This window comes from Rhineura floridana, chromosome 9 (assembly GCF_030035675.1).
Source record: "Rhineura floridana isolate rRhiFlo1 chromosome 9, rRhiFlo1.hap2, whole genome shotgun sequence".
Lineage (NCBI taxonomy): Eukaryota > Metazoa > Chordata > Lepidosauria > Squamata > Rhineuridae > Rhineura > Rhineura floridana.
The window spans coordinates 97,887,849-97,902,762 of record NC_084488.1 but is presented as its reverse complement, the minus strand read 5'-3'; the positions used below and the strand labels follow the sequence as shown (position 1 = coordinate 97,902,762).

At 42.0% G+C, this 14,914-nt stretch overlaps 1 protein-coding gene across 1 annotated transcript in view; it reads right to left on the bottom strand.

Moving 5' to 3' along the window:
- The window catches only part of TSPAN5 (tetraspanin 5), a 118,019-nt gene extending 106,684 nt beyond the window's left edge, over positions 1-11,335 (bottom strand). Inside the window, exon 1 of the mRNA XM_061582901.1 lies at positions 10,761-11,335. Within this exon, the coding sequence (XP_061438885.1) occupies positions 10,761-10,841 (81 nt within the window). The 5' untranslated portion in view covers positions 10,842-11,335. The remainder of the gene's footprint in view (positions 1-10,760) is intronic.
- Between the last annotated feature and the right edge of the window lie 3,579 nt (positions 11,336-14,914).

Below are 14,914 nucleotides of genomic sequence, written 5' to 3'. Positions count from 1 at the left end.
CAGCTTGCACCACTGGTCAGAGGGAAGTGGCACAAAACAGACGTCTCCAAAACCAGGCCCACCAATTCCCAGCCCCTCCAGACAGAAACCAGGACAATGCTTGTACACATGCCACACAAGTGAAAATATTGGGGACCATTCCAGATCTTTCACAGAAGGTGCTTTTTTTTTTTACAGTAGAAGAAAAAGTGTATGTGTTTTTAGTACATTATTCTGGAATACTAACTGAATGATGACATTTTTAGTACCATTCCAAAAGTGTGGGGGGGGAGAGCAAATATACCACTATAACTGGTAAGCGCGGAAAGTTTGAGCATGACTAAAACCTCTTTTGTGACCAGGCTAACACATGGTTTGATGAGTCATACTTCGCAGCCCCTGCTTGAGATCTCATATAGCTTAATGCTTAGAGTGGAAGATGGAGTGGCCCGTGTGTACAAACTTAGCAACAGATCCAGATGTCCCTACATCAGTAGAAGAGCTCCCTCTGTAAATTGTATTGATGGTCCTTTCTGGAATATTATAGCTGTCATTGTCACAGATGCATTTTTATAGACTTTGGTCTGCATGACTACAGAGAAGGGGATATCAACATATCCATACATTGCACATACACGAGGAGGTCACCACGTGACAGTACAAAGCAGAACTTGCAACTCCGCAGGCAAGCAGCCACTGGACCTTGGGAGCAGATGAGCATAAAACTTTGCCTCCCAGCTCACTCCAATGTGCTCTTCAGGAAGCCCACTGCAGCTGCTTAAAGACAGTACTGGCAACACGAAAAAGCTCCCAACCTGTAGCTTCCAAGGCAGAAACACCAGTACTTACATCAGCTCACTCAGTTTTCCTTTCAGCTTAAAAGAGGACAGTGGCAGCTAAGGACATGGGGCAGGAAAGGACAGAAGCACACAAGCTCAGGAGAGCAAACCTGGGGTAGAGGAACCATCACCCTGAATTAATATTCTCAAGACTTGTGTACCCTGTTGGTGACACTGCCTAGCTGGTGCTGACCCAGTGGTGGTTCCCCATTTTTGGAATGCCTTCCCTGGTAAGGTGCATTTCTATTAACATTCAGGAGGAATTTTTAAACATTCCTATTCAAACACGCAGTTGAAGGCTGAAATATTTTGTTCCTTCCCATCAACCTTGAAATTATTAGCTGTGAAAATGGTTTTTAGATGTTTTAATTTAAAAAAAATTAATTGTATTGTTCTGCTGCCTTCTGCTACCCTTCCTTTGGGAGGAAGAACAGGACAGAAATTTAATAATTTTGGTAAGGCCTGACGCCCCTCCAACCATTCAAGCCTCCAGCCTCTGCAGCACAAAGCGCCCCGCAAGAAAGCAGCCCTGCAGTGTCGGTTAGCTGGAGGGAAGATGATGGTCCGAAGGTCATCTAGGGAGCTGAGTGGGGACTTGAACCTGGGGCTCCCCAGTACTTTCAATTTAACTAATAACTTCTTCAGATTGGAACCCTGGGCAATCCCTGCTTTTAATTAACAATATTATGATAATGTTATTTGTTATTTAATTTAATTTTTGTAAATTATATTGTTTTTATTGTATTTTATTGTATTTTATTTTTCTTTGTAAGCCGCCTTGAAGGCCTTTGACCGAATGGCGGGGTATAAATAAAATTTAATAATAATAATAAGTACATATAGTGAATCGTCCATCTAGGCCCACCAGTCTCAAAGCAAGCATTGGTATGTATTTTACTTGGAAAACCAAAAGCAAAGCTCAGCTTAACAAAATAAATAAATAAAAGCAAGGCTGGAAAGCAGGAATAGCTAGTGGAGTACAAAGCATTCAAGTAAGAGTGGCTCATCTGGCTATTTTATTTCCACACCAGCTGCTCTTTTCAGATTTTAAAAAGACTTTTATTGCCCTAGTGCCAGCTACCATTTAGGCAGATTTTCATCGAAAAGAACCCGCACTTAAAATCCTGGTATATTTATGTTTGTGCAAACTTTCAGGGAAATCCCATTTAAAAATAACTGGATTATACAGATTGGTGTTATGAAAGGAGATTGGTGTTATGAAAGGACAGTGACAATCTATCTGAAGGATCAGTCCAAAAGTGTCAAATAATTGGCTTTTACATAATTTGATTATGCATCCTTTCACTGGCTGCTTCCTTCTCTACTGCCTCACTTGCAAATAATAGCCCAATGCAGTATACTTAAGCATTTCATGTTTGTGCCTGAATGTTCTCCCAACATACAAATGCTTCACAATTCATGCTTCTACTTCTGCAAAGAGAGTAGCTGATTTTCTCGCTCTCTGGTCTGGTGCAGATATTAATGGCGGCTCCATGCAAACCATGGTTCGCAAATTGGAAGCAAATTTTGGGAATGTACACTTCTTCCCTCTCAGGAATGAAATCCCTTCCTCCTTTTTGTTGACAGCTTTAAACAAAGTTCATTGTTATATCTGCATCAATGTGCCTAACACTAACCAGGTCCCCACCTTAACCAGGATTTGCAAGCCCACTTCAAAACCTTGTTTCAAACTATGATTAACATTAACCACGATTCCCATCTTAACCATGGATAGCAATGAAGCTAATATAATCGCTAAAGCCCCAAAGGAGGATGGGGGAGAATTTACACCAGAGAGGAGTACATCTTTTCAGATCTGAGGCTGCATACACAACATACATTAAAGCACATGACTTTGCCCCAAAGACTCTTGGAAACTGTAGTTTGATAAGGGTGATGTGAACTGTGGCTCTGTGAGTGATGAACTACAGTTCCCAGGATTCTCTGGGTGAAGCAATACGCTTTAAACGTATGCAGCCTGACTCCAATTTAGAAATCTGTTTTGAAGTGAGCTTGTGTTATGCCTGTACTGGATCTATAGCCTAGGGATGCTTCTGATGTTTTTCTTCTGTATGGGAAGCAATTATGAGTACTAAAGCCAGTGAAAGCTGCATGTAGATGTGGAATGGTCTCCCTAGTGAGGTCCATCTAGTATCTTCACCGGCATCTCTCTGGCACCACATTAAGGTGTACCTTTTTCCCCAGGCCTCTGATGGACTAAGTTGATTCTGCTTCACTGTCAGTCTGCTACCAAACCTTCACGTGGCTTTTATTGGAGGAGGGCTGTTAATTCATTTTATTTTTATTTTGTGTTTTATATATATACATTAACTGTAGGTTTTATATGATTTTTATTATTCTATGGTATAATGTATTTATGTTTTTAAATGTAAGTTGCTTGGAGATCTTTTAGGTAACAAGTGACTAATAAGCCTAAATAACAATTATAATAAAAAATAAGATGATTACACAGTCCCTATTCACTGTATTTAATGCAACATCCCTGCATTTTTCTTGCAGAAAGTACTCAGAGACAATGCCTGGGGACTCTAGCTTGTAGTCAAACTAAGGCTGCAATCAATACACATCTACTCAGAAGTAAGTTCTATTGGGTTCAGTGGGACTTACTCCCAGGTAAGTGTGCACTGGATTGCAGCTTTAGTCTAACTCAGGAAAGAAACACTGAAATTAATGGACCTACGTTAGCCATATCCACTAACTTCAATGGGTTTTCTCTGAGCAGGCCTAACACCAAAGACGACCTATTCTCACAAACTGAGATTCTCTAAAAAGTTAGGCAAAGATCCAAAGGGAACTTCAAATAGCCAGGTCACATCCACATCATACATTTAAAGCACACAGTTGCCCTCCAAAGAATCCTGGGGATGTGCAGTTTACCAGTCCCAGCAACCTTAACTACAATTCCCAGGGTTCTTTGAGGGAAGCCATGTGCTTTAAATGCATGGTGGGGATGTGTCCCCACACTAAAGGCACATGTACATCTCTCTCTTAGTTTCAGTGGGGCTTCTACAAGAGAACTTTCTGGGGCATTGTGTGCAAAAGCTCCCTTCAGACCACAGCTTCCTATGCTGCTTTTTGAATTGCTCTTGAATATCAGGACCTTCCAAGGTGGTCTCCTACGCAGAAGGATCTGCAATGTAAAGAGGAATGGCAGACACATTTGGACATGCATATGAATATCTTTGGGTACCAGCCATTACACTTTCCCAGCTCTTATTCCAGAGTATACAGTACATGTCTCATTGGGGAGGCTGCCAAGTAAGCTGACGTTACCATAGATTCCCGTTTACCACTAATGAATTGCCTCCAATCACCATTTAAATCCAGCTTGTTGTTTACTACCTAGAGATAAATACATCAGTTGCCACTTGATATAGAAACCAAAGGGATGAAAGTCAGTATGTGCATCAACCAACAGAATGACACAGCTGTCACAACCTATTGCTCTTTAGATTGGTAACAAGGTGACAAGTTGGGCCTTCCGCTACAGATAGAATTATAATATCCAAAGAATTAATCAAATTCTCCCCCAGCCCTCTTCAAATGTCACCAAGAGAAACTAAACACTACAACTTGCATACAAATTGCACAACTTCCATAATAGTTTGTGTAATTTCAACAACAAAAATGCCACCCTGGGCTCTCTTTGATATCTCCTGATATATCTTTGATAAATAAAATCAGCTACATATTTTTGCTGCTGCATTTTTAAAAAATTAATGGACCTAAGATTACCATTACATGAAAAATCCTGTGTAGCAAATAGATATCTAGAGTAAACATAAAAATATGATCCAACCCTATAGCTATCATGGTGATAAAACAGTCTATGGTAGTCCTATATCAATGTTCAATTCCCACTTATAATGGCTATATCTGCACTATACTTAAAGCACTCTTACATCACTTTAAACACAGCGCTACATTAACCATTCCACATCTATTTTACTAACAGATATTTCAAGATAGCCAAACAGCATCACAAACCGATATACAGTAATGCTTCAGATGCATTCCTGGACATTTCTTCTTTAACAGAAACTCTGGTACCAGAGGTAGGAATAACATGGAAAAAATAAGGATATGTTATACTCCTCGTAGATGGTGGGGGCAGCTTCAACAAGGGCTTTAAACTGTGCCTACCCAGCACCCACGCACTCCCCCCATCCTCCTCTGAATCTTATTGGATCCTTCACTCCCCAGTGCTGGAAGAAAGCAAGAGATCTCTTTAAGGCAAAGCAAACAAACATGCGAGTAAGTTTCACCCTAGCAAAGCAAAGGCACGGGCTTATCACTTTATTGATAGCAAAGCAAAGGCACATGTTGGACAGTTTCACCTTAAAGCAAAGGCACAGGCTTGAAAGTTTGTCCATAGCAAAGCAAAGCTGGCCAGTTTCACCTTTTAAAAAGCCTGTCTTAAAAAGACCTGCCTTCCTTGAGGATTTGAGACATTACTGTAGAGGAAATGCACAGACCAAGTGTTTTCCGTTACCTGTTGCTATGTTCTTCAACACAACTAGTGACAGTGGGGTTTCCCGAAAAAATAATTAAAAATGTTTAGCTGCATAAAACATAGGTCCCATCTGCACCAGATATTTAGAGCAGTATCATATAACCTTAAATAGTCATGGCATACCTCAATGAATCCTGGGAACTGCAGTTTGTTAAAGGTATTGAGAACTGTTGGGGAACCCCTATTCCCCTCACAGAGCTACAATTCCCAGTGGGAAGCAGGACTGACTGATAAACCACTCAAGGAACAGTGGCTCTGCAAGTGGGTCTCCTAACAATGCTCAGCACCATTACAAACTACCATTCCCAGGATTCTTTGGGAGAAGCCATGACTGTTTAAAGTGATATGATGCTGCTTTGACTGCATAGTGCAGATGGGGCCATAGCTTCAGCAGCAAACCCTTTAGACAACATAGAACCTTCTCCCCTATATTGGGTTCAAGAAGAACCACTCCTTCCAGGTTTTGGCAAGTCAGATTTACACAGTGCTGGCCAACACAAGAGCTGGGAAATCACAAAGCTACTTCCTCCCTTTTCAGAGCAGCTCTATGCACAGCGTTGAATGGCCAGCACTCATGTCAACCCTCTCCAATCAGGTTTTAAAAAGAATATTTAATGTTTAAAGTACCAAAGCAACATATGCCAGTCACTTTTTTGTGGTGGGTGAAGAGGGGACAGCCCACCTGATATACAGAAAGAGGATCTACAGACCATACGTATGTCTCTTTGCCTAAAAAAAAAAAAAATCTTGCTCCTTTTCAACACATATTGCTCATGCACTTTCACGCATACCTTCAAACCAACAGGGACTAGTAACTTGCTTTTTCAAGTAAGAAGTGAAATTCTCAAGCATCTCAGAATCTAGTTTTTTGCTCCTGTGAAATCTTATCCATACACAGCCCTAAATATATATTACACAAAACCACTGCAGATTATTTAAAAACAAAGTGAGAACTTCCTAAAATAAGACAAACCCTAGGCTAATTTAGAAGAGAGTCGCAATTTTTGTTTCCCTAAGACTGTGCATCTCATTTCCACTGCCTTTTCACAAGATACTATTAATGATCTGCAGTCAAGTTAGCTGTTGTCCAACAGAGGACAACATGCTTTTCACTCTGCTTTTCCCCCAGAGAACAGTTATATAACCAGATTTAGCTCGCTTTCTGCCAATCTCCAAACCAGAAGACAATTTAAACCTCCCAAATGGCTAATACCACAAAAATAAGCCTAGCACGTGCTCAGCAAAAAATTGCAACACAGATTATGAATTAATGAACTTTCTGAATCTTCTCTCTAGAATAACTTGGAAGTAAATTATGAATTATTAGATCAGAGAAGTTCCTTGTTTGTGAGATAAAATCCTGGATGGCAGAGTAGCCAAGAAAAACTAGTAAGAGTCAAGTACAAATGAGCTACTGAATAAGGACTTTTTTGGGACATGGAAAGCAGGGAGGATTGGCAGGGTTGATTTGCTCAAGAAAAAATGCTAAATTAAAATGTCTAAATGACAGAGGGTTTTATTCAGCTAAGGCCCACTCAGAGTAGACCCACTGAAATCAATGAACCTAAGTTAGCCATGTCCATTAACTTTAATAGATCTTCTCTGAGTAGGACTAGCACTGAATACCCACCAAATTAGCTTGTTTTTAAGGTGTTTTTTTAAAGTTTGGGAACGATTCTTAAGCCATCATACGGTGTAAGTAGAATCTTTTACTTCAGTATTACTCGCACTTCACAATTCACTCTTATCTTCACATTGCGAACTGTACAAGGCAGCAGATTTACAGTTGCATGTTAATCTTAATTTCAATAGGTTCACTCTGAGTAGGACTTAGTTGACTACCCAATGTACTGAATGTCCAAAACCAACACACCAATTTCACCACATTACAAAGAACAATCTAACCCCAGATTAATATGGTCCAAGAGTCAGATCTCCAAAAACTTCAGGAGAGCTTGTATCTTGGCTCACACTGGCTTTAAACTGAAATGTAACGCCTGCACTAACATTTCAGATTAGAGTTAAATTATGTGCCTGTTTAAATTTGGCTCATGCTTTTCCTGATGCAACCGTCTTGTTAGGTGTTGCATTTTCATGGGCAATGCAACATGCAAGCATGGTAACTCACATCTCAGCCATAACAGGGTTCATGATGATCTACACCCAACATCATAGAAGTTGCAGAGCCAGATCCACAAATTATTAGCTCACATGGTGATGCTGGCCAAGAGAAGAGTAACTAAAAAAAAAAGCTATAGTGTTTGAATCCGCCCCCAGGGTAAGGTCTGATCATTCTATTAAAGTGTCCTTTTTGAATATTCATTGACCATGAACTGGAATCAGATGTAAGCCTAAAAATTCTGTAGTTACTTCACACTTTAAGCTTTTTTCCACCTTAACTTCCTTCTCCCTCCCCCCCCCCCCCCGGCAACAAAATTCATCTGGTAACCAATTGGCTTTCCATCAAAAGGTTCAAAACCAATCAGCCAATTTACAGAAACAATGTGTAATTAAGAAGCCCATAGAGTATAGGAATTGTTTACAGATGCTGTGCATTATCTTCAGTCCTTAAAGTCTGCAATGCACTTCAGCCTTGAGCTGTTCTGCTTCTGTGACATCACAGCAGCTAAGCCAATGAGGTAAAGATATTCTGGCCTCTATGTAACCTCACAGTAGATCGGGCACTCACTGCTGTTACAGCCCATGCTCATTAAAATATCAGCCAACTATATGAATCTGGGAGGTAGGAAGTCTCTAGCCAACAACCAAAAGATTAAGTGCCATACAGAATGCTTTCAGTCTGAAAACACCCTGCAACTCAAGGTGTTAAAATGGAGATGCAACTGAAAATCAGGCAAATGATACTGAAAACTGGATTCGTATGATTTCATAATTCCTGGAGATAATACCAGTACCACTCCATTCATTCCAGCTACACTTGAACACCATTGTTGTTTGCTGCTCTGCGTTCCTTCTGGGAGGAAGGGTGGGACATAAATCTAATAAATAAATAATAAATCATTCCAATGTCCATTAACACATCCATAACCACTCAATAGGAAGAGAAACTTGAAATCCCACAACTCTGTGATAACCGGACAGATAATCCAACCGGACAGATAAATGCACAGCTTTCCTTGGAATGCAAACATGCACAAGATTACAACCAATGAGCAAGGAGTCATAGCAATGAATCAGAGAGGAACTTTTTATTTGTCAATATGTCATATTCTGCATTTCAATCTTGTTCTTAAATCTCATCAGGATACAGTCTAGAACCTGCAATACGTTCTGTCCAAGAAAGCCACATGGTGCATTCTACAATGCCTTCTCCTTGCCAGATGGTGAACATCTGAATTCATTGCATTGCTCCCCCCCCCTTTAGCAAGCACACACACACACACCATATTTCTAGAACCAATACTATGGTCAGCTGAACAGCCACTGCAAAAACACTGCACCAAATTTGTATCTGCACAGATGGGATGCAAAGATGGCATTAGGAATAGGCAAGGAACAATAGAGCTGTACTACTCCTTGGCAAAACAAGGAGGAAAATATTCAAAAGGTGTTGTAGAATACCTTTGTTTTTACCTGCTTTCTCTGGCAAAAGATGCAAAAAGGAAAAAGAAACTTTCCCCTCCCCTTACCTAAGATATGCATTAGCCTATTTAAAAAAAGAGTTTTCAATCTAGAACGTCTTTGGATATTTCCTCCTTATTCCTAATGCCAGAAATCCTGCACTGTTTTTATGTAATGTTGACAGCATAGTTACTGCTGTTCTAGACAGTCTCCAAGGATCTCTTTTAGGCACATGTAAGCACTTTGATGAGCCCATTGTGCTCATGACAGGACTACATGGGTCCTTCTACTATACCAGGAGCCATGCACACTCTGAATATCCCAGGCTTGGTTTTCAGTTTGCTAAAGACTCAGCATTAAAACTGCTTACTTACACCAGACTTCACCTTTCTTACCAGCCAGATACAACCGAGAGACTTGTAACACTGAAGGTTTACACATTTATCATGGCAAATGCTTTCATGGACAAGAGCCCGTTTTGTTTTATATATGAAGCACTCCCCTCCACTAGCAGGTTCAACAGCAACATTCACACCTTGTGCCTGTTCTAGGCCTTTGGCAGCATCTCCATTAACTTCTGACCTGAATGCCAGAAATAATCAAAAGCTTTATCCTGGCAACAGGAAGAAGATGAGAAGGAAGACACTTCCTTCCCTTCCATGTGGAACAACAGATCTGAATTGCTCTTAATGCATTTCCGCATAAACCGCTCGTAGATTTCCAGCCAAGCCTGCTTTTACAGTCTCTCAACCAGAAATGCAGCACACCCCTGCTCTGTATCCTCTCCATTAACGAGGAATCAATTGCCTTTATGTAATGTCCTGCTCACAAGTAAGGTTAGTTCATGAGAGCTCTTCTTTGATCCAACTTCACTGCAATGATCACCAAACGCTACTCATTCAATTGTTTCCAGTAACCATTATAGCAGTCAATATCCCCATTTCTGAAATATCCATCTGAACAGCCAGCTGCATTGCCAAAGGCTCGCGTTAGGGCAACAATACACCAAAAACATAAAGGCTCGAAGGGGGGGGGAATCGAGCAAAATCCTTATTTTTAAAAAAGAGAGAGAGAGAGAAGCATTTGAAGCTTTTGCAAATGGGGGGAAAGCTGTAGAAACAGCACAGTGATGTAATATTCCAACAATTTAAAAGACCGGGAGGGTGACTCAAGAGGAGATGAGCATGCAGACTTTCAAAGCAAATGCGTTTCCTAATCCCGATGGCTCTCCTATAGATTTTCTTTTCTTTTGCAGCAGCTAAGCACGCAGCTCTCTTCTCGTGTTGTTTCTGCTGCATTAACAGGAGCCCACCACAAGGAACCGGCTTCATACCTATAGTCGTTGTGTAAACCCTTCTCTCAAGCTACCGAGCTCCTAATCTTCCAGGAACACGCTTGGAACAGAGAGTTGTGCGTTCTCCACTCCGTGGAAGTCTTATCAGTTTCCTTTTAATCACAACAATAGGGGCAATGTGGGGAGAGGGCTCTCTTTGCAAGATCTACTGCAGGGATGGAAGAAAAAAAACCAACCCACTCTTTTAAAAAGGACGGAATATGAAAGACTACGAGCACAAAAAGAACACCACACTGAGGTGCACAGAATGTTGGGGGTTTGGCTGTAAAAACATACATACACATATCCAAATACAAAATCCTACTAGATTATTCATTGTGTGAAGCGCCACACACACACGCTGAAGTGCCTCGTGTTTATTTTCTGTTGGGCTGATTTCATTCACACACACCCCGAAAGGGTGGGGGGCACACAACTAGAAAATGCAGCGTCCTCAACCGGTTTACTACACGAAACCAATCATTCCACTTACCCAGAAAATGACATTGAAGCCAAATATGAAATACTTGATGCAACAACTGACTTCGGGGCCCTTATAGTGCTTCCCGGACATCCTTGGGGTTCATGAAGACACTTTGCCTGCAGCCAGATTTTGGGGAGGGGGGAAGAAGGGGATCCGGAGGGAAAACTGAAAGGGGGGACAAGGGGGCGGGAGGGGGAGCGCGAGCCGCCGTCGATCAAGGATGCAAGAGCCAAGAGGCGGCAGCCGGACGGGCTGGCGAGGGCTGCTTAGAGGCAGCAGGCGCCTTGTTTGCTGGCTTGCTTGGCCCAGAGCTGCACGGAGCGCGCAAGCAGCGAGTCCCGGAGAGGCAAAGGCAAGCCCCGGCGCCGGCGTCGCCGCCACCTCCTGCCTCTGCACATCGAGGAGGCCGAGCTGCCGCGGGGGAGCGCGAAATCCCTCTCCTCTGCCTCCTGGCTGGACGCTGCCAGCGCTGCCCGCAGGGGATGCTCCTGCTGTTACCGCCGCCAGCGCAGGCAGGTCCCTGAAAGAGCAGCTCGAGGCGTCCCCCCCTCCTCCTTTGACACCGCGCCGCCCCCTCCGAGAGAAGGGAGGAGCCGTGCGCTCGCGTGCAGAGAGGCGGCCGGGGACTGGCTGGACGCGCTTTCCATCGGGAGGAGGCGGGCTCTCCAACGCAGCTCGGCAGGCCGCCGCCGATCGTTGGCGGCAGAGGGGCGCTGTTCTTGCGTCGCACCTTTGGGGTGTGACCGCGGCCGGTCCTTGGTAGTGGGGTGAGGAAGGTGAGGGAGGCTTGGCCTACGCGCTTCTCCCCAGGCTTAATCTGAAAGGCTGCCTTACTACAGTAGCTGGCCTAAGGTGGCCACCCACGCATCACCAAAGAGAGAGTGAAAGACGGAGAGCGCAAGGATTTGCATCAAATTTAGAGAAGCTGATTTAGCCAAATGTATATTTGTTTGAGCTTTTTATATGCCGCTTTTCCTCAAAATAACTCCAAGGCGGCTTCCACAAAATGAACGTCAGTAATAACAAAACGAATCACCGTATTAGAAAATTCAATAAAAGCCGCCTGATAATCACCAGTAACAGTTCCACGCCATTTACCAACAGGACAAGGAGAGATCCAAGCTGGAGAAAATGTAGAAAGAATTAATTGAAATAGAAATACAGTATGTCTCAGCTATAGTGGGGAAGGTTGTGACCAGGTGGCCCATGTCCTTACTCAGTCAGCTGTCCAGCTTCTGACCTGGGACCTCAAGGGCATAAAAACATCAGAAGAGCCATGCTGGATCGGATCAAAGACTCAGCTGATTCAGCAATCAGCATCCTGTTCACATAGTGGCCAATGTGATGCCTATGGGAAGTCCACAAGCAAGGCATGAGAATTATGGCACACTCTTGCTAGAGATCCCCAGCCACAGGTATTAAGAGGCACACTGCCTCTGCTTCTGGATGTAAGACAGCCATTCTCTTCCTTCCTTGAGGCCTCCTAATTTTTTTATCTTCAAACCATACTTGGACCAAACAGGCCTTCAAATGGAGGACACCTGTATATACAGTACTTTGCAAAAGTAATCAGACCCCTGACCAGTGCCCTCATATTACTGAATTACAAATGGTACACTGTAATTTTGTTCTGTATGATATTTTGTTTTGAAACACTGACCTCTGTCCTCTATAAAGTAAGACACATGGCTGTCCTAATCCGGCCCCTAAAAAACAGAATGGCTTCCTGGTTATAGCCTTAGGCAGTTTTGGAGCTCTTGGAGCAATATGATTACATATGCTTTTATTTTTGATGGGAATATATTTATCATGCCCTTCAAATAAATTACAGTATCAAGTCATATTTTTTTTTAAATATCATTATTACTACTGCTACTACCAATTCTACTACTACATTTATATCTAACCTTTCCTCCAAGGAGTTCAAGGTGCCATGCATGGCTCTCCCCTTTCCATCAACCCAATGAGGTAGGTTAAGCTGAGAGACAGTGGCTGGCACAAGGTAGTCACTAGTCACTCAGTGAGCATCATGGCTGATTGGGGATTTGAACCCTGGTCTCCAGGTATTAGTTCATCACTCTCACCGTTACACCGCTGCAATCCTTATTCCCAGTTACACTCCCACCATTACACCGCTGCAATCCTTATTCCCAGTTACACTCTCACCATTACACCGCTGCAATCCTTATTCCCAGTTACCATGAGTAGAGGTGTGCAGTTTTACGCTAAAAGCATAAAAACAATATGTACTAAAAGCAGCAGATCTATATGATGATAACTGATAGTTTAGGTTAAGGTATTTATATACGATACTCAGCTTGAAGGCAAAGGGGGATCTGACACGTTAAGTTGCTCTATGTAGTAGCAAGTCTTTGATGTGCAGCAGCTCACCTGTTGGATTCGATACGGTCCAAGTTCCCACTACAAATATCATAGGAACATTGGTCCATCTATCACGGTATAGCACTGACTGGCAGTGGCTCTCCAGGGTTTCAGGCAGGGGATATTTCCAGCCCTACCTGGAAACACCAAGGATTGAACCTGAGACCTTCTGCAAGCTGGCCAGGTGTTCTGTCACTGAACTACAGTCCTTGCCTTTCCTGTCCAAAAATAAAGTGGCCCAATGGCCTGTGCAGTGAATCACATAAACTGCTCATCTTGTGATAAATGCCTGCCATGACAGCAGATGTCCACTTCGTGTGACAGCCCTAAAGTGTGTAAAATAACCCTGAACTGACTGATTCCAAGACAAAACCAATCCTGCAGTCTGAAATGAGTTTTCTGAGATGCAAGTCCTCCCAAATTCAATGAGACTTACTCCATAATAAACCTTTTCCAAGAGTTTAAAAGTATCTAAGTTTAGCAATTGTCTTGTGACATTTAATAAAAACTATGCAGCAGTCCATGAACAATGCATTTGCTACGTTCTCAGCTATTATCTGACTACAATCTGTCACATAGCCGTTCCAAACTAATTGTACTTGTTTATTCAGGCCCAGTGATATTCTATATAGCCAAGCATGATATTTACTGGAATTATTTACTGGTACAATTTTCCATTACTATCCAGCTGGTCTTGCCTTTTTCATCAGACAAAGGAAGAAACTTCCTGAGTTATACATGGGAAATAACACACCTTTTCCTTACTGCATAGCAAAGATTTTGCAGGTTCTGGTTTGCACAAGTACAACCTGTTCTTAACTAGGAGCGTCCAGTTTGTCTTCTTTGATCTACTGCTGGAACTATCAGTACTATTTACCATTTTATTAAGTGCAAGTATACACAGAAGTGACACAGTTCCTGCCTGCTATGAGGTCTTACAATCTCATTTAAACAGGGCCAGTAGCAAGAGGGAAAAATAGGGCTTGATGAGCCAGATTTTCTGTGAACAGAAAATTACAGAGACAGTGAGGCTTATGTTGGTTCAGGAAAGATTTTGCAGAATAAGTAGGTTTGGAAAAGAGAGCTATTAATTAATACTATCGATTTATGTCATCTGTTAATATTCAGTATCGCTTGGTATATATACCTTTGTCAGCGAGCTCACAGGAAGAAATTAAGTTCTTTTTTAAAAAAAAAATTGGCTGGAATCTAATCAACCCCAAGTGCTTAACTCTTATTTCTGCCCTTGCAATGTTGCACAACAGTGTTTTAGGTCACAGCACAGAAGTCATCCTAGTCCTGTGCTTTGAGCCTTGGCCCCTGGAGGTCACTGAGTCAGTCACTCAGCTGGTCCACTGAATCCAGACTTTCCATAATGGTCCGCACAATAAATACTGCCATCACCTACACAGATCAGCTGAACTATACAATTTTTAAATAAAATATATACACACAGTACATACAAACATTTAATATATTACAACCACCTTATATTCCAAAAATAACATGTAATATATCAATATTATATAACTTTTCTGACTATTTCAGCAGTGAAAACACACTGAACAACTCTAAATTAATTTTTTGCTTCATATAACTAATGAAAGGGGACCATAAATTTTTAATTGTCTTTCTCTCCCTCCCTTTAATCTTATTTTTTCTGTAAATTCAGACATTTTTGTGACGTAATACATTTTGTTAAACTATTCTCATTCCGTTGGTACTTCTTTTGTCATTGTTATGTGCCTTCAAGTTGATCACAATTTATGGCAACCCTAATC